Here is a 19,438-nt window from a genome sequence, read left to right on the forward strand (position 1 = left end):
CAGAAAAGATTCTAGTTCTGAAACTTTGAGGTTTGAGCCTTAGTTCCTCCATCTCTAAAATGGGTATACCAAAGCTGATCTAACAGATGTGTGGTTAAGATTTAACCAGATTGTGGATGGAGAGAACCCTCCCTCATCATGATGGAGCAGGAACTTCTCCCCTTCTTACCTGGAGCCAAAGTTTGTCATGTTGAGACCACTTCCCACCAGCAATGCACTGGAACGTCGCATTCTGTCCAACGTTCACCTCCACATTTTGGAGTCGTAGAAAATGAGGTGCTTTTCCTACGAGAGAAGGCAAAGGACAGGTGAAAACGGGATTCAATAGTCTGCAACACTTCCCTGTCTTGGGCAGCAGTGGAGGATGGGTGGACTTTGTGCCCAGGAAGAAGCCTGGCTCAGGGGAGAGCAGATGGATTACACACTGAGCCGGCACTGTTCTGTGAACTTGACATGCATTATCTCACTGAAACCTCAAAGATCCCACAAGGTGCATGATATCCCCATTCACAGATTAGAAAGCTAAGTCTCTGAGGGGTTACACGGTTCTGCACAGTCAGACATCTAGGATGTGGGGGAGCCAAAACATGAATCCAGGACTATGAAGAGAAGGAAGAGTAGAAGAGGGAGAGGGGGGGAAGAGAACACTGGCTGTCACTCGCTGCATGCTTCTATGGGACAGCTGCTGTATGCAGGCGTGATTCATTAACCCAACACAGTTGGTGGTGGTGGTCCCATCTCTACTGCACAATGAATGAATGGAAGCACACGGGAACTTGATCTGGTTCACAAGAGTTTATACCCTTAACTCTAAGCAATGGGGTCTCCTGAGCATGAATGGGAAGTGGGACACTGATTCTGGGGACTGGGCATAACAGAGAAAAGCACTGTCAAAAAAAAAGTCAGAGTGTCTGTGGGCATCAATCCCAGGATTAAGTGCTCCATGATGGGTTCACTTCTCCCCTTGTTTATAGAGACAAGTTCTCCTGTCTAGAAGCTCTCCATCAGCCAAGAAGCTATGACTACAAGAGTGAGCTTCTGCCTTGAGCACCATGAAGGATCCCAACCATCAACAACAAAGTCAGGGAAGAACTGTGCCACACCTACCCCAGCATGGGACCAAGTGGGGGATTCTGACAAGATCAGGGAGGATCCACAAGGGACATTGCCCATCAGTCCAGAGGCAGTCACATACAAACTCCCCCAGGACCAGGCCAGGTACCATGTTGAATGCTTTGCATGTTTTTTTCTAGTTTAACTCCATGGCATCCCTGTGAAGCCACTGTCAGAGGTAGAAGCCACAGAGCAACAGTGAGAGGCAGGGACAGAAGTCTGTCCAGTTCCATCTGACCCACATTTGGCTTGCACCTAGCATGTTCTCTTGCTTCCTGGTTTTGGGAATGACAGACCTCAGGGCCTGCAAGTCCATGCTGACTCTCCAGGCTTTTCTCATTGCTCCCAAAGATTTTTGCAATGATCCTTTTTTTTTTCTGTTTATCGGGGGTTCATGGTGTGACCTATCTTGTGCACCAATCTGTGTCACTGCCTGTTAAGCTCAGCAAAAGCCATGAATCTTGGTGTGACCAGACAAGCTGACTATGAGAAAATATGCACTTCTGCCCAGATTTTAAACTCACGACAACAGCTCGGAGACCCCACATGCTACCTTCAGGGCCCTGCAACTGGAGTGGCATTGACTGCCCAAGGCCTGGGTAAGACCACTTCTGGTGGACTTTTCAGAGTGTAAGTTCCCTGCATCTAGTCAACCTGACAAATGTCATGCTGCTTTGATTGCCTGAAATTGTTTCCTTTTGGCTCTCCTGTATAATTTTGTAAAGTTATTTTTGGAACTATCAGTTCAAGTCAACTCTTCAGGTGGGAACAGAGTGCACCGCGTAAATCTGTTGATGCCACAGGTTTAAAGCACAGGGGAGGATGGGGGAGGACCCACCCAGTGGGGGAGGGCGTACAGAGTCTGGGTTCCAAGATGAGAAAGCTCCATGCTGGGTTTTGCAGAGGCTGGCTCTTGACTGACTCTTCAGGATGCTGGGCCTATGGTTAAGCTCTGGGATGTGAGCAATTAGAGATGGATTGTCTCGAGATCACTGTCCCCTCCTCGTCTCCAATTCCTCCCACTTCTCCCTTCTCAGCCACAGACCTTTCCTCTTGACACTTCCATCTTGAATCCCTCTCCTCCCTCCCCTCTAGATTCAGAATTTAGATGGTTCATGGTCCCTGGTGTTAGTATTCTGGGGAAGCACTAGTGATTTACAACAGAGATGTCAAGCCCATGTGCCCACAGGAACCAGACAGTTATGGAAATTAATAAAGCGGTTCAGCTGTAAATCAACATGAACAAAAAACACCACCTCCTTGCCCCGTCTTTCAGTTCCCCACTTTAGATAGAAACTTGGGCAAAATAAAGGTTTTGCAATGGAAGAGAAACCACACTACCAGCCCAGTTATTAGCTGGCGTCAGGCACCAGCCTCAACATTGGGAAGGTGATAAAGGAGTGGTGAGGACCTGGGGGAACTGGAGGGGGACCTTGTGGCCCACCAGGGGGCAGCAGAGGGAGAGAGGATGACAGGGCTTTGCCCAGGGTTATCATTCGACTTCTCAAGGGAAGTTAGAAATCCAGGTTTTATGCTAGATCTCTCATTTTAAAATGTTGGCTAAATTTTATTAAAGCACCAGGCAGACTTAGCAAAACCCATCAGCAGGCAGGCTCTATCAGTTTGAGTCTCTGATGTGCGTTAGCTGGAACCCTTCCCTGTGGCCAGAGTTGCCTGGTCTGGCCTCATAGACCCAATGATACCAGCACCCTCCATGCACTACACTGGGGGATCCTGGGTCCCAGGAACTTGTCCACACCACCCTCTTCTCTTTCAGCATTCTCTCCAAAGGTCTTCACTCTTGCCTCTGCTCTCGGAGGCCATGGCTCAGCCTTGGCTGGCGACAGACCTCTCTGGAGATCCTCCTTATGTGGGGAAGCAGTTTGGTCCCCTTCTATGGGCTCCAGCCTCTGTGACCCTCTTTCTTCCATCCCCCCCGACTCCATCACCTCTTCAGTCAGTCTCTCCATCATTACTTCCCCGAGCCACTGCAGCTCTGGGAGAGGAGTTATTCTCCCAGTTCCGCTCAGCACCTTCTGTCAGTCACTGCCGACCTCGGTCCCCAAGTCAGCTCCTGGCCTTCAGCATCCCACTCTTGCTCCCCAGGGAGACTCAGGGCCCGCAAAATGGGTTCCCGCTGAATGGGGTTAGGAGAAAACGAGCTGTGCGTTGGGGGCAAAGAAAGGTCTCCATGTTGGTGACATTTAAACTCCTGCAAGATGTCAGTGCAGCATCTGAAGACATATTATTGTGCCCTTTATCTCGCTCTTTAGACCTGACAGTGCTCAGTGGGAAGCCACACAACTGAAGAGAAAGCTCAGCACCTACATTAGGAACATGCTGCAGATGCTCTGTGGGCTCGGCGACATGGCCCTGCAAGGTTGTCATGGAGGGAAAAAAAAGTAGGTTTAAAAAATTCTAAAAGTCAACTTAGGAGTTAGAAACTTTGCAACTGAGTGGAAAATCATGCTGACATTTATGGTACACCGTTATAACTGCCGCGGCCCTGCTAATGGCTAACACTGAGTAACGGCAGCAGACGGACAGTAACTACAGCAGAAATACTTCTGGACTTCTGGAATAACAAAAAAAAAAAAAAGGCTATAAAATAGAGACGAGACGTTTCAGGTTGTAAGAGAAAAAGATTTCCTTTGAGTATCACGCCTGGCTTCTGGTGATTGTTTTGGAAGCTTCGAGGCAAATGTTTAAGGTCACAACCTTCAGCCCCCCTTGATGGAGGACAGAGCCGCAAGGCAGGCACTTACTTTGGAATAATTAGTGGAATCACTTATTGATAGACTCTGGTCCTATATTAACACAGGACAGCTCTTGAAAGACAGAAGTGGAGAATCAAAAAGCTTGAGGACATAAAGGGAGTGCCCCTGTTTTTCAGTAGACTTAAATTTCTAATAATCTATAAGTAAAGTCATCAACACATTGATTCTAAGGCTGGGGGCTGGGAAAGTACTTTCAGTCTCAAGGACCTTTCAGAAGTTACTAGCAGGTTGCATGACCTGCTCTCTCATGTACACCCCACAGGCCCACGGTCAGCACCTCTGCAGGCCGGGCACAGGCTCTGTTCTCCCCAAACCTGCACCACCTTGCTTAACCCAGAAATCTGGGAGAAGACATTTTTGATGCTTCTGTCTCCTAATGTGAGATAAGGCAAGGCAGATAAGACCTGGCAGCTGTAGTCCGTGAATACATCTCTAATCTGGACACTCATTGCCATCTCCATGTTCCACGTTTCTTCATAGAACTCTTTGCCATTGGTTATGGGCCAAATTGTGTCCCCACAATTCATACATCACAAATTCGTATGCCGAAGCCCTAGTCCCTAGTCCTTCACAGTGTGACTGCATTTGGGGAACAAAGGCCCTAAAAGAAGTGAATAAATTAAAACGAGGCCACTCTGTGGACCCTAATATAATCTAAATGGTGTCCTTAAAGAAGGGCCAATTTGAACACTCAGAGCCACCAAGGACCTGCACCCAAGGAAAGTCCATGTGGGGACACAGTGAGAATATGAACATCTGCAAGCCCTGAGGAAAGGCCTTGGGAAAAACCAAACTTGTCAACATCCCGACCTTGGACTCCTAGCCTTGCGAACCATAAGAATATACACTTGAGTTGCTGAAGCCACCCAGTCTGGGCTATTGGCAGTCCCAGCAAAGCAACGTGCCATCTGTTGTCTATCATAGAGTCACCTCATTGTGTGTTATATTTTCAGTCTCTTCCACTTTGATGGAAGCCCACGAGGACAAAGAATGAATCAGTCTTCCATTTCCATAAACCCAGAATAGTGCCTGGCGTCGGGCACAGGCTCAGCAAACACCTGTTGGCTGATGGATGGTCGACTCTTTACCTCCCTGATCCAGGCCACCACTCCTCTTGCTCCAGAATGTTCTCCCTCACAGGTCTCCTCACCTTCTCTCTGGCCCTTCAACTCATTCTCCACAGAGCTCAAGTTCTCCTTTAAGAAGAAACTAAGGTCATGCCAATTCCCAGCAGAACCCCCCTCCAATATCGCCTCCCTGCATTTGCTATCCAAACTGCTCACAATGATGCCAAAGCTTCTGAGTGAACTCCTTCCTATGATCCACGTCTTCAAAGACACCTCCCCTGACCACTCTCCCTCAGGAGCCCTCTCACCCCGGCCATGTGTGCTCACTACACTCCCAGCAGTTATCACTATGTGAAGTCATTGAGTACTTATTTGATATTAATTTAGTACCTACTCCCCCACTGGCTCTCCTGCTAATCAATACAGGAGGATGAGGACCTAATCTTTCTTACCCAGAGAGTAAGAAATGTTCTTGAACACATAGCTCATGTTCAATAATTTACTTGTTGAAAGAAAGGATGAATAAATCCCTAAAGTCACCCTAGAGAAGGGAACTACTCAACTCCATGTGACCCGTGGGCTGCGGGTGCTCCTCAGGTGACCATACTCCCTGCCAGTATATATCCATGCAGTCACATGGAATGTTTCTGAGCCTACCCACTTTACAGGGCCCTCACATTGTGGTTTCTGGAAGTGTGTGCTTAAGCCGCCTAAGCACTGAGGTTGAACTCAGCCAAAGCTTATTACGTAGGAATAAAACCAGGGTCACGTCTTCCTGAGTTATATCCCATGGCCCATTTGCTGGGTAACTGGCTCTCACCAATTCTAAAACCATGCAATCCACACTCCTCTGCAGGAGCAGGAGGAGGAGGAGTAAGAGGAGGAGGGGATTTTTAGGATAACCCTAAATCCATAGCAACCCCAATGAGAAAAGGATTCCAAGAGGAGCCGTGAGATTTGGGAGGTGGAAAGGCACCCAAATGTTCTCCAGAGACTGCTTTCCACTGAGATGTGAAGGGAAAAACAGGAAGCTTTTGCCTGTGATGGAAAACCATGAATCTCAGGCACAGCTGATCTGGTTGAAGACAGTTGACCCTGTCCAGCAAGAGACAGGGTCAAGGCTGGGTGCAATGCTTGAGGTGCAATTCTCACCAGAGCACTGAGTTCTGGGGTTCAGGGAGAGAAACCTCAGCCATGTTCTGCAGGGAAGAGCCAATTTCAGGCACCCAGCACAAGCTATGAAGTAGAAACTCAGGTGGGTGCAAGGCAGGCAAGCCCTCTAGAAGGCATGTACCTGGGACTTGAGGTAGACATTTCAGGGAGCCTTCTGAAACTGGGGACTGTGCAGGGTTGTATGGGTTAAATGGGTCACAGATAAGGCAGGCATCTCCTGATACAGTTGCCCAGTCTCAGGCCAAAGTTCTTTCTCCAAAGGGCATCTGACACTGACTTCCAGGAGTTGAGGGAGGGAATGTTTAATCTGGCAATGGGCCCTCATCCTCATGTCCACTATCTACACCCTGAAGAGCTGGGGGATTTCTGACACCCTCTGCACCTGGGGCCTGGTTCAGCAGAGACACTTCCCAGACATGACTGAATGGGCAGACCCATCCACCTCAAGGAGTGACCCAGAGTGAGCAGGGACCTTAAGCCAAGGCAGTGGAGGGTCTAGAGGAACCTCAGAATCCCTGAGATGCTGGCTGATTCCTTGGGAAGAGAGTCCCTTTTCCATAGACACCAAACCTAGGTTCCCAAAATAATGTCTGGAACTTGTCCCAAGTTCCTCCAGAGAAGGTACTCCAAGACAAGGAGTCCATCCATGCCATTCCAGTGCAAGAAGAGGGAGGAAAGCTATGTTGAAGGTCTTCCAAACTCACCGTAGCAGATGGGCAAAGAATCGTTTCTTTTTTTTTTTTTATTGTTGGTTGTTCAAAACATTACATAGTTCTTGATATATCATATTTCACACTTTGATTCAAGTGGGTTATGAACTCCCATTTTTACCCCGTATACAGATTGCAGAATCACATCAGTTACACTTACATTGATTTACATATTGCCATACTAGTGTCTGTTGTATTCTATACAAAAGAATCATTTCAATAACAGCAACACGGATGGGAACAGTCCCCGAATGGAAGCACTAAAAGGGACCATAAAGAGAGCATGCATGACAGCGCTTGAGGTGTGACGAACTACACCACGGCCCAGGGCATAACTGCTGAGGCTGGAATGTGGCTTATCCCCCTGAAGTCATGTAGGAACTTAATCCCCAAAGCCCTATGTTAGTGGCACACAGAGGGTTGAAACTGAGTCCAACTGTGGTGTTCACAAGAGAAGCTCATGGAAAGTGGTTATATTTAGATAAGGACATTAGGATGAAGCACTTATGACTGAATCCTGGTGGCTTTATAAGAAAAAGGAATGGAAACCAGGCATACACATGTGCAATCTCTGTCTTTTTATAAAGACATAAAGATTGCATGTGATGTTCTTCACTCCATCAAGAATCTGGCAGCAAGAAGGCCATCACCAGAACTGAGCCAACACCAGCAGCATGCCCTTACACCTCCAAAACTGTGAATCAAATAAACCTCTTTTCTTTTTAAAAAATTTTATTTTAATTAGGTATATATGGTAGCAGAATGCATTTTGACTCATTGTACATAACTGAAGCACAATTTTACATTTCTATGGTTGTACATGATGTAGTGTCACACCATATATGCAATCAGACATGTACCTAGAGTAATGATATCCACCTCATTCCACCATCTTTCCTACCCCCATGCCTTTACCACCCCTCCCTCCCCTTTGCCCCATCAAAGTTCCTCCATTTTTCCCATGCCCCCCCACCCCATTATGAATCAACATCCACTTATCAGAGAGAATATTCGGCCTTTGGTTTTGGGGGATTGGCTTACTTCACTTAGCATGATATTCTCCTACTCCTACCTGCAAATGCCATAATTTTATTCTCTTTTAATGCTGAGTAATATTCCATACATGCACATCAGATGGAACACTAATCTCCAGGATAGATAAAGAACTAAAAAATCTTAACACCAAAAAAAAAAAAAAACAATCCAATCAATAAATGGACTAAGGAGTTGAACAGACATTTCTCGGAAGAAGATATACATTCCATCAACAAATATATGAAAATAAATCCAACATCTCTAGTAATTAGAGAAATGTAAATCAAAACTAAGATTTCATCTCACGACAGTCATCAAGAATACAGACAATAATAAATTTTGGCAAAGATGTGGGGGAAAAGACACACTCATTTCTTGCTGGTCGGACTGCAAATTGGTGTGGCCAATCTGGAAAGCAGTATGGAGATGCCTTAGAAAACTTGGAATGGAACCACCATTTGACCCAGCTATCCCCCACCTCAGTCTATACCTAAAGGACTTAAAATCAGCATACTGTAGCAATGCAGCCACATCAATGTTTATAGCAGCTCAATTCACAATAGCTAAACTGTGGAAGCAACCTAGATGCCCTTCACTAGATGAATGAATAAACCTCTTTTCTTTATAAAGTTAACCTGCCTCAGGATTCCATTATCGTAACAAAAAGTGGAATAGCCCTGTGACTCTTGATCATATGGAGACAGTAGAGAGAGACCCACTAGAGGTTACCTAGACCTCAGAGCTTCCAAGCAATTGATGGAGCATTAATGAACTATGGGGGTTCCATAATCCCCTTACATATCCCTTTGATTACAGTCTACAAACAAATGTCTCTAGACATGATACCATCACAACTTGCTAAAGGACTTGGCTCCTCTTTGACTCAGCAGGAACCCCATCTTCCTGCTGAAACCACATCTAAATATCTTAGGCTAAACACTACAGAGGGAACTTCAAGGGGAAAATGGATGGGTACAGAGGAGTGGGATGCCTGTGGGGACTCTTGACACTGTGCCATAAGTACTAAACCACTCCAGGAAATTCCTCCCCACGCCTACATAGAGCTGATGAGTATATTTAAAATTATTTTAAAAGAATTAATAGCTTTGGGGTACTTTTCCCTGTGAGTGAACAGTGCTAATTTCTCCGTGTTTTGGTGGTGTTCTTTTTTTAAGACAATTGCATAAGATTCTATCCAAAGCCCTCTAATTCTTCCACTTCAGTGGACTGAATCCCACTAATAAACAATCAGGACTTTAGACTCCCTTAATAATGGAGAGAGATTCAAACGAGGACATTTTGCCACTCTCTGCAAATTCCTGGAGGTGCTGCCTGTTGAACAGGCCGGCAAAATTATGGATTTATTCAGGACTGATTGCATTGGGTATGTAAGCATTTTTGAAGGATTAAGAGAGAAAGAGAGAGAGAGAGAGACTGAGAGATGTTTGTGAGCTGAATGAATAGAGAAAGTTGCATCCTCTGAGCTACCCAGTGTGGCTGGAGCAGGGCTGTGCGGAGAGAAGGAGATGGACTTACTGCATGGATGAGCCAGGACGCGGACCTCGTCCACAGCGATGTAGCCAGGATGACCCTTCAAAGAGACGGATTCAAATATCACCTGCAACACACACAGGGCGGGAGTCAATTTTGCAGAAGCCATTGTAGACATTCATCTTAGGAAGCTTCCCAGCCCCCAATCCCTTCATGCTTCTGCTTCCCATCAGAACCGACCTAAGAGACCTCACTATAGGACAGCACGCCACCCTGGTCGCCAACTCGGATTTTCAAAACAAGGCAGAAAGGCCATACTCTGGTGACTAGCAAAAGGAGTCAGCCACATGGAACGTTTTTAATGGATTTCAGAAATGACACTTAGGTGCAGGAAAAGCCAAACATGGAATGGACCCCCGACTCTGCACTTTTCCCATTCTGGTTTCCCATGAAGCACAGGGAAGAACTACTTCCTAATACCCCAACCACCTTATGCTGTGTGAGAAAAAATGCCTACTTGGAAGCTAGCATAAGCCAATGAGGTTTAGCCTGATTTGATCCTATATTCCCCATGAACATGATCCAGATGACTTCTTAAGAACACCTTTTAAAAATAAGCAGCAGGAGCTGGGATTGTGGCTCAGCAGTAGAGAGCTTGCCTAGCACAGGTGGGACCCGGGTTCAATTCTCAGCACCACATAAAAATAAAGGCATTGTGTTGTGTCCATCTACTAAAAAGATTCATATTATCTATCTCTCTCAAAAAAAAAAATAAAAATTAAAAATAAAAAATAAAATAAGCAGCAAACTGCATCTTGATTTCCAAAAGTAGAGGCAACAAATTCTTGGAATTCTCCCCTCTGACTCCCACCTGAATTGTTAAGATCCATATATATTTTTTAAAAATTCAGTTCACAGCTTCCTTCACCATGGAAACTCTTTCTTTGCTAAAGCCACATGAATACCTGCGTGGGCAACACGGCCATCAGCCTCCCAAGTTCTGATGGCCTTTTGCTCCAATCCAACTCAGCGGCAGTCCCCTGCAGAACTTGGGATGATCTCCTGCCCCGCAGTCCTCTCCCAGCTCCCTGCTCTTCAACCTACTCTCAGGCTCATATGGTACCTGGACCTCTTACTTTTTCCAGAGTCTATAATTCACCTGGAGCTTTCTTCATTCTCAGCAAGTCTGGGTGGCCCCCAGTATGTTGGCTAATCATCCCTAGAATTCTCTCCTTAAGTTCCAATTCCTCTGAACCTTTATTTGAACTTTGCCAAGCCATCACAAGTCTGTCTTCCCTACTCCCCAATCTCACAAACGTTCCTCTCTCGGCATCTACCCATCCCAACCCCAGCAGACATGCCATCTTCAAGAGGCAAGAGGATGGGGAGGGACTGACATCTCACTTCTCACCCACACACCTAATCTCCATGCACACCAACTCCAATCTCATCTCTGCAAGGAATGCCAAGGCTCTTGACCCCTGACTCCCTCTGCCTGTTCCAGCTTCTTGGTTCTTCTTGGTTATCTCTCTATCCTGCTCTATCCTATAACTCCAAACCCTCCCTTCTGTCCCTGACCTTGACATATATACATTGTTAGACAACCCTTATTCTTAAAAAAACTACCCACCTTGTTGTGGTAGGTTATTCTCTATCACCAGTCAAATAACACTTCCCAATTGTTTCAACCACCAGTCACTCCCAACACTTCCTTCTTCCCACAGAAAAACTTGAACCTGCTATATAATCTGGATTCTGTCTCCAACACACCCCCCAAAAGTATTTTCATGATAAGTACTAATAATCCCCTAATTGCTAAATCCAGTAGGTATTGTTTCCAGTCATCGTCTTACTTTAAGAAAGAAGACGGTGGAATACTTGAGCTTGGAATCAGAACGCCTAGGTGGTGGCCCTGGCTGGGCCACTTACCAATGTGTGACCTTGGGCAAGGGACCTTCCTGCTCTGGGCTTCAGCTTCCGCTTCTGTAATTATGGTGTCTGCCTCATTGGGTAATTTTTTCAATTACGGGAATTAACACTCAACTTAGAACAACGGCATGTTCTCACTAAATGTCTATTAAGACTGCTATTACTACTTGAAAATTCTTCTACAATTGTCAGAGTTCTCCCTCTCTGGATTTTTCTACTCGTTAGTCTCAGGGGACACTCACTCTCATGGCTTCTCCCATACATCTGGGACTATCCGATCATGAGTGGCCTCCTCTGTTTCTCTATGTCCTGGATATACCTTCAAACACTGCCATCCACTGATGACCTCAGGGGCATCTCTGCACCCTAGACCTCCCACCTGAACATCAATCTCACTCATCCAGCTCACGAGTTTGTATTTCCACCTCGATATCACATTGATGCCTCAAATGCAACTCTTGTGCATCAGATCTAGAAGCACCCTCTCAAAACTTTTCCAGAATCGCCTGGTGGGCCAGTCTTCCTGAAATACAAAACTTGGCAGGTGGCACTATGACCCTCTTGAGTAAACTGGGGATCTGGGCTTCTCCTTCTGCCTCATCCCCCACCTCAGTTTCTTTCTGATTTGACATTACTGGCATTTCTCAAATCTGTCCCTCTCCTTCCATCTCTGCTTTCAGAACGGACCACAGGAAGTAACCTTTTATCCACCAAGTCAAACATCAGTGCCCCTGTTCTGGCACAACCTGCCATGTTTTCTCATCTCTGTCACCGAGGCAGCTTCCAAAATGGAGCCTCTCCCAACTGTCTTTTAGTCCTCCCTTCAAGCCTATGAATGTACTGTCAGGTGGGGACAGAACCACCAGAAAAGCTCCCTGAAGAATGTTTTTGTGGACCACATGGTCCAGGCCAGTGGATTCAACACTGTGTTCTTGGTGGGACCTGGAGCTCCAGCAGGGAGCAGGAAACTGGTGGAGAAGGTCGTAACATTGCAAAGAGGCAGTGTCCCCAGGAGGTAAGACCTATCTACAAAGCACCAGGTGGCTACCTGGGAATTATGTGAAGTGACTGGGGGAAAAAGTCACACAGAACACAACAGCTGCACAAGCATGCCTATGCCTCACAAAGAGTGTCCCCCAAGAGAGCAGGGTCCTTCAGAGAGAAGGAGCCAACAAAATTGTGCAGGAGAAGAGGAAGCTTGCAAAAAACGTAAGTGCCACAGCCACCTCATTCTGCACAAGGGTGAATCAACACAAGGCCTTTTTACACATGAGCAAGTGTAGTTTCCTTTTTCAAAAATTAATGGAAAACCAAAAGCAAACGTTCATTAAAAAGTTGGAAGAAAATAGAACACATAAAGGAAATGCATTTAAAGCAAAGCTTGAAAGTAGTCAAACTCGGTAATGAAAATGACAGAAGAAAAATATTTGTTTTGACAATAAATATAAATGGGTTAAAACAGAGAAAAGCTCCCAGACTGTCTAAATAATCAAAGTCTAATTGTATGCTATAAGATAAACACCTAAAACAGAATGACTCAGTAACCTTAAAAATAACAAGCTGAACAAAGACATAATAAGAAAATGCAAATAAACAGAAAACAGTTGTTGCAGAAATCATGTGAATGCCTCAAAGTAGAATGTTAACCAAAAAAGAAAAAGAAAAACCACTAAGTGGACTAAAATTATCATTGAAAAAAGATATATGAGGCAACAGACTTAAAATGGAAAAATAATGGGAAAAAAACAGTATTTGAAGGCTTTAAACCATGTCTTAGCCTCTGATCAAGTAGAAAAAGCAAAGATATCTAGCATATATCTTGTATAGTCTTATATGCTCAATATTTATAACTAATGCATATAATTATAAACACATATAATATGATGTAAATAATAATGTATTTATTAGGGAGAGTGAAATTTCTGTTCAAATGCTCATTTGGATTTACAAAAAGATCATAAACTAGACCACAGTATAACCTCAATAAGTCTCTCAAGAAAATTGCCATTATTTTCTAGTTCTAGTAAATTTGGCTGGAAAATGTATGTATGGCCCCAAACCTGTACAAACTCCTAAAAATCAATGTCTTAAAGGTTACACAATCTCTTCTTAATAACAGTGATGTCAATGTATGTTTTGTGTGTTAACAGACGTCCGAAACAAAATCATAAGTCAAAGGACAAGCTGAGAACAACGCTCGTGATGTGCACGCCAGCTACTCGTATTATATTCCTTTTGTATGCAAAGAACTCTCGACAATCAAACAAGAAATGGACAAAACCTCCAAAAGAAAAACTGGCAGGTAATGCACAAAAGACAAAGTAGGAATGGCACTTATCGATATGAATGCCAATTTTCTTAAGTGACACAGGAGATGGCAGAAGGTGCCCCAGAACTCATATGCAGCCTTGGGTCAAGATGATTGTCCTGTCGGTGTGCTTCACCATGGGGCTCTAGATCTCAGAACGTCTCCTCCCAAGACCTAGCCATCTCCAGTTCTTGGAGACAGACACCACAGAGAGACAGGAGGAAGGCAGGACCTTCTAAAATGCAAAGAACTGCCTGGGAGTTCCAGAGAGAGAAGGGTCAACTCCAGTCAAGCACATTCACAAGGAAACTTGAACCAGGCTCTGGAGAAATGAAACTCACAATTAGGGGAAGAGACAGTGGAGGAAGCAGAGAACCCTGCTGTCCCCAGAAGGCATGGAGAGTTGGTGACAAGAACTGAATGAAGAAGGCCATGCATACCCAATGGGGCTCACATCAGCACATGGAAACCGAGACCCCAAGTGCAGAGATCAGAGCAAAAGGCAGAGGCTGGGAATCCCAACTTTCTTGAACCCTAAGGCTGCCAGGCGGACCTATGCTCACCTGCACACAGCCTCGTCCTAGAGCCCCATTGAGACCTCCTGCTGCAGGTACTGAGGAGATGGCGCCTGCATAGAAAGAGGCAAACCTCTCCTTCTGCTCAAGGAATCACGCGAGCCAGGAAGTAACCGCCTAACACAGGCTCAGCAGAGATGGCCACATTCAACCTCTCAAAAAGATGGGTTGTGTACATAGGGCAGGGGTTGGGGGTGTTTTTTGGATACATCACACATTTGGTTTAAAGGACTTGGTGCTTTATCCTTATCTTTTTGTAGTTCTTGAGCAGAAAACGTGCATAGCAAAATGTCAAAGGGCCACAAACAGGTTCTTAAAGGATAAGAGAAAAAATGTTGATATTTCAGAATTCATCTTAGCAAGAGGACCATAGTAGTTTTCATGGGAAAGGACTGCTAACTGTAGAGCTAAGAGACATTTTTCTTACACCCGCCCAGGAGACCTGGATAAGATGAGGAGAGGATTTGAGGAGTAGGTGGGAGGGTTGAGGGAGGAGATGGAGGTGCAGGGTGAGAGAGGGGACCTCGGCTGGGATAAACCCTCCTGAATTGCCAGTAAATGTACTAAATCTATAGAGTGCCGGATGCCAGGGCAATTCCTGAGAAAGGAACTAGATTTCAAGTCCAGTCAATCAGTCAGGTGAGTTCTTAATTTCAGGGGTCTACATAGCAATTACAAGTGCTGAATAAAAGGTCTTTTACCTTTTATTGATGAAGGACAGAGAAGGCAGGGGGTTGCAACTGTAATAAAAGTTATTTCCTTTCTTTTATTTTTAATCTTGGGACAGAAAAGTTCAAAATCACTAAAAACATGAGGTAGAACTAATATCACTGAGAAAGAGACAACAATCAGACATCGTTTGACAGTCATTTAACAAGCCCCTGCTTTCTTGGGGGACACAGGGGGATGGACTGTGCAGGGACTTTCTCACTTGGGGCCCTGCCAAGGCCCAATGCCGGAAAGCCCAGTAATAAGAAAGATGAAATTTGTGTTTATTACAGAGCTACAGCCAATTTCAGGACTGTGAAATATGACTTTAATAAATGAATACATAAACCATCAGGTCTGAAGCCCAGCAATGCTGAAAACCAAAATTGTATTTAGTCCACAAAATCATACGTGCAGGACCAGAGCTGGAGGTCAGATGAATTCGAAGGCCCATCTTGCTCCTGCCTTTAAATCTCCCAGGAGGTCCCCTTCTGTTGCCACCATACCCCAGTGTGCACGTGGGATGCACGTGTGAGGACATGGGAGTGCATTTGATTAGGACAGCATGCAGGTGTGCCCCACTGTTTATGGTCAGTGAATATCCATCAGTGGGTGTGTGAGTGAGAGTGTGTGTGTGTGAGGGGGGCCGGAGAGAGAGAGAGAGAGAGGTATATCTTTTCCAAATTGCTGCTCTGAACACATTAGTGCCCCCACCCTCCACCCCAGCAAAACTCAGAGCAAGGAAATGACATAACGACGCTGCAGCCGCTGATGCAGTGGAAATCAGAATTCTGCCAGATGAGGCTGCTTATTGCAGGGAGGGCACTGAGGGAACAGGGACAGGGTGAACCACAGTGTGTATTTCTATAAAGAAGACTTCCTCCTTCTTTCCCCTTTTTATCTTTTTCCCTCCCTTGCTTCCTCCTCCTTCCCTCCCTTCCCACAATTGCTGAGGCCCAAGGCAAGCCCGACATGATGCTGCCTGTGTCATCTATTTTAATCCACAGAAGGACCCTTCATCGTTCCTATTTCTCTTAACATTTCACAAATGAGACAACTGTGATTCCAAATGATGACAGGATACCACCAGCATGCCACAGTTAGACAGCAGAAGACTCTGAGAACCAGCACGCTATTTTCCCTAAGCACAGGGCACAGAGCTTGGAGCCAGAGGGCTGAGGCAGGAGACCTGGGAACTTACAAGTAATGTCCCCTACTAGACAGGGAACATCACTGTCTAATGCAGCGAACCACCATGCAGACAAACAGGCTCACCCCAGGGCCAGGACCATGGGGAGCTCAAGAAATGTCCTTTTTCCTCCATACCCCATGGTAGAGCATGGCAAATGGTGGGACTGTCCCTATTATGGTATCCTCCAAATTTCCTTTGTTCATGCAAGAATGTTTGCTGAATGATTTGATTATGAGGGTTGTAACCTAATGGGTGATTAATCCATTTAATGGATTGAAATCTGAATAGACTAACTGGATAAGGTGTGGCTGGAGGAAGTAGGTCATGGGGGGCATACTTTGAGGTTTATATTTTGTCCCTGATGCTGACTTCTCTCTTTCTCTCTCTCCTCCTCCCTGGCTACCATGAGGTGAGGAGCTTTTCTCCACCATGCCCTTCTGCATGAAGCTCCACTCACTCTGACCCAGCGCAATGGAGTTGGCCGACCACAGACAGAACCTCTGAAACTGAGCTCAGAACAAACTTTTCCTGCTCTATATTGTTCTAGTCAGGTATTTTGGGTCATAGTGATGAAAATCTGACTAACACAGCCCCTGTTAGAAACCTGGGTCAGTTTTCTGATCATTGCACTTTGGCCCCTAGCCCCAGCCTATGCCCATCTGTACCAGGTCCTAGGAGAGTGTTTCTAATTGGATCCTTAAGGCCTCAACAGGGGATCCATGAGCTATGGAGGGCATTGATGTTTATACTCATGATACCAGAAGACAATTAGGGACTATGGCATTTGGGCTGTGATCCCAGTTTTGCCAGTGATTCGCCATGTATGCTTTTGGACGTCATCATCCATCTCTTGGCCTCAGCTTTATCATCTGCACCAGGGTTTAGCAAACTAGAGCCTAGAGGCCAAATCTGGTCTGTCATCTATTTTGTGCATAAAGTTTTATTGGAACACAGCTGTGTCCATTCATTGGTGTATTGTCTACGGCTGCTTGCAGGAACCGAGACTTTAAGGTCCACAAAAGTCAAAAGACTTCTTGACCGCCTCTCTATGGAAAATATTTACCTGACTTACAAAATGAGGATAAGCCAAAGACTCATGTGCTGGTACACATTCTGTAAATATCTTTATCATCCAAATTGGGACACAAGATGAAATGAGTACTCTCTACAATCTCACCAAAACAAGAGGCGCAAACCAGGGCTCTCAGGCAAACTATGATGTTGGGCCATCTATTCTTAAAAGACTATCTCTATACTAAGGTGGTTATGTAATAAATAGAGGCCAAGTTCAAACTTAATTGGGAGACAACATGTTAAATAACAATCAGTCTCTTTGTGACTCCTCAGAAACCCTGCTGAACAGTGAGCATGTACCATCTAGAAGACACATCAGGCAGCTTTTCCAAAATGCTGAGACCTGGACCATATCACCCTTCACTGCAGAAAAGCCCCGTTAACAAGTGTGCCATACTCAAGCAAGAGCTGCTCTCCTATTCATCAACTGCAGGCAGTATTACGGTTTGGAAATGAGGTGTCCCCCAAAAGCTCATGTGTGAGACGATGCAAGAACATTCAGAGATGAAATGATTGGGTTATGAGAGCTTTAACTCAATCAGTGAATTAATCCCTTGTTGGGATTAACTGAGTGGTAACTGAAGGTGGGTGGGGTGTGGCTGGAGGAGGTGGGCGTTGGGGGCATGACTTTGGGGTCTGACGGGTGGAATCTCTTTGTCTACTCCCTGATCATCAAGCCTTGAGCTGCTTCCCTCCACCACACTCTTCCACCAGGATACTGGGTCTCACCCTGAGCCCTGAGGACCAGAGCCGGCTGTCTATGGACAGGGACCTCTGAAACTGTTTACCTCCAAATAAAATTTTTCTCCTTAAAATTGTCCTTGTCATGTCTTTTAGTCACAGCTGTGAAAAAGCTGACAAAAATGGGTAGTGAACACAGGCTTTACCTTAATGCAACCAGGAGCCCCCAAATGCTCTGAAACAAGTTATCTCACAGAGCGGTTATATAATTTGGTGGTAAAACCTGAGCTGAGCTGTTTGGATGATATTTATAGTCTCTATTTATCCCACTTCTTGTGAATAGGTGTAAGTTTTGCTGTAGAGATATTAGACCACCAAGTACAGGGAGCTGCCACAGAGCTTGATACGGGTGTTGGGAAGCTCACAGTGTGTGCAAATAAATTACCTTTTAAAGTGCAAATGCTGTGAATTCTGAAACACATCTGACATCATGAGTTTAAAATAAAGGTCTGTGGGCCTGGTACTAGTTAAAACACACTGCACATACTGCATACTGGAATATGAAGCCAACAGTATGTTATTTGTCTCAAAATATCTAGGCTAAAACACATCACATTGTTAGAAACAAATGGAAGAGGCAGAGGACTCTCTTTTCAGCCCTTTTATCCATAGGTTATTGCTGCTGCACCAGAGGGAGGGGGGCTTCACCTGACACAAAGAGGGTACCGTCCATACCGCCCACATTGGGGCTGAGCTTCACCAGCACCTCTGCATTCCAGATGGCTGGCACTTGTCCAGCTGAGACAGGAGGCTTGTTACGTGACTGACCAATGGAGGAGGTGAGCTCTCCCGTCCTCTCAAACTTACAATGAGTTCTTTCAGGATTCTTTTCCTCCATGCTTACTTTCCTTTCCACTCTCTTCCTGACTCTCCTCATTTCCTGCGCCTGCTTCTTGGCCACCCCGTGGACCAGCAGAGCAGAGAGGGATGGGAGAGAACAGAAGGAAGCTTGGCCATAGCAGGACTCTGCAGGTCCCCTCCCAGGACGCTGGCAGTAAGGGTCATGGGATAACTTGTGCCATGGATGGCCGGCCACAGCTCTGCTCCAAGGGTGTCATCTGACTACCCACTCCTTGAAGCCTCTGACAAGAGACTCCAAATGTAAACCTCCCAACCCAGGTCCACGGACTACACAGGCAGCTGCACAATACTCAAGTGATCGAGCAGGACCACCAGCAGAACTCGCTCAGCACCAAGGCCAGGTCCCCTCCAGAGCCCAACTTTGGAGTCGCCCTTCATCTCCTGACCCAGGAGGGCCAGATGGTGCCGACCCTTTCAATAACTCCACTGAAGGAAGCTGTAGCCAAGGGGTTAAGAGTTCTGACCAGTGCTGTCTAACATTATCACATGTGGTTATTGAAATGTGGCTAGTGAGACTGGGAAACTGGATTATTTGGGCTTCGTTCTATTTTAATTACTTTAAATTCAATTTTTTTAAAAACTGATACTTGCTTCAGTTATTGAAAAACTTTTTTTAAAGTATTTTTGGAGCAACTTGTGTATCTGAATCCTCCTCTGCAATGGTAAATTTTATGAAATCTACCT

At 45.5% G+C, this 19,438-nt stretch overlaps 1 protein-coding gene across 4 annotated transcripts in view; it reads right to left on the reverse strand.

The window, feature by feature from the left end:
* Nucleotides 1–19,438, reverse strand: part of Ptprt (protein tyrosine phosphatase receptor type T) — a 1,029,624-nt gene that overhangs the window by 677,660 nt on the left and 332,526 nt on the right. For all 4 annotated transcript variants that reach the window (XM_078051815.1, XM_078051813.1, XM_078051814.1 and 1 more), the window contains exons 4-5: nt 9,412–9,493; nt 170–285 (exon numbers count right to left, since the gene is read on the reverse strand). In XM_078051815.1, the coding sequence (XP_077907941.1) occupies nt 170–285; nt 9,412–9,493 (198 nt within the window). The remainder of the gene's footprint in view (nt 1–169; nt 286–9,411; nt 9,494–19,438) is intronic.

This window comes from Ictidomys tridecemlineatus, chromosome 5, assembly GCF_052094955.1.
Source record: "Ictidomys tridecemlineatus isolate mIctTri1 chromosome 5, mIctTri1.hap1, whole genome shotgun sequence".
NCBI classification, from domain to species: domain Eukaryota; kingdom Metazoa; phylum Chordata; class Mammalia; order Rodentia; family Sciuridae; genus Ictidomys; species Ictidomys tridecemlineatus.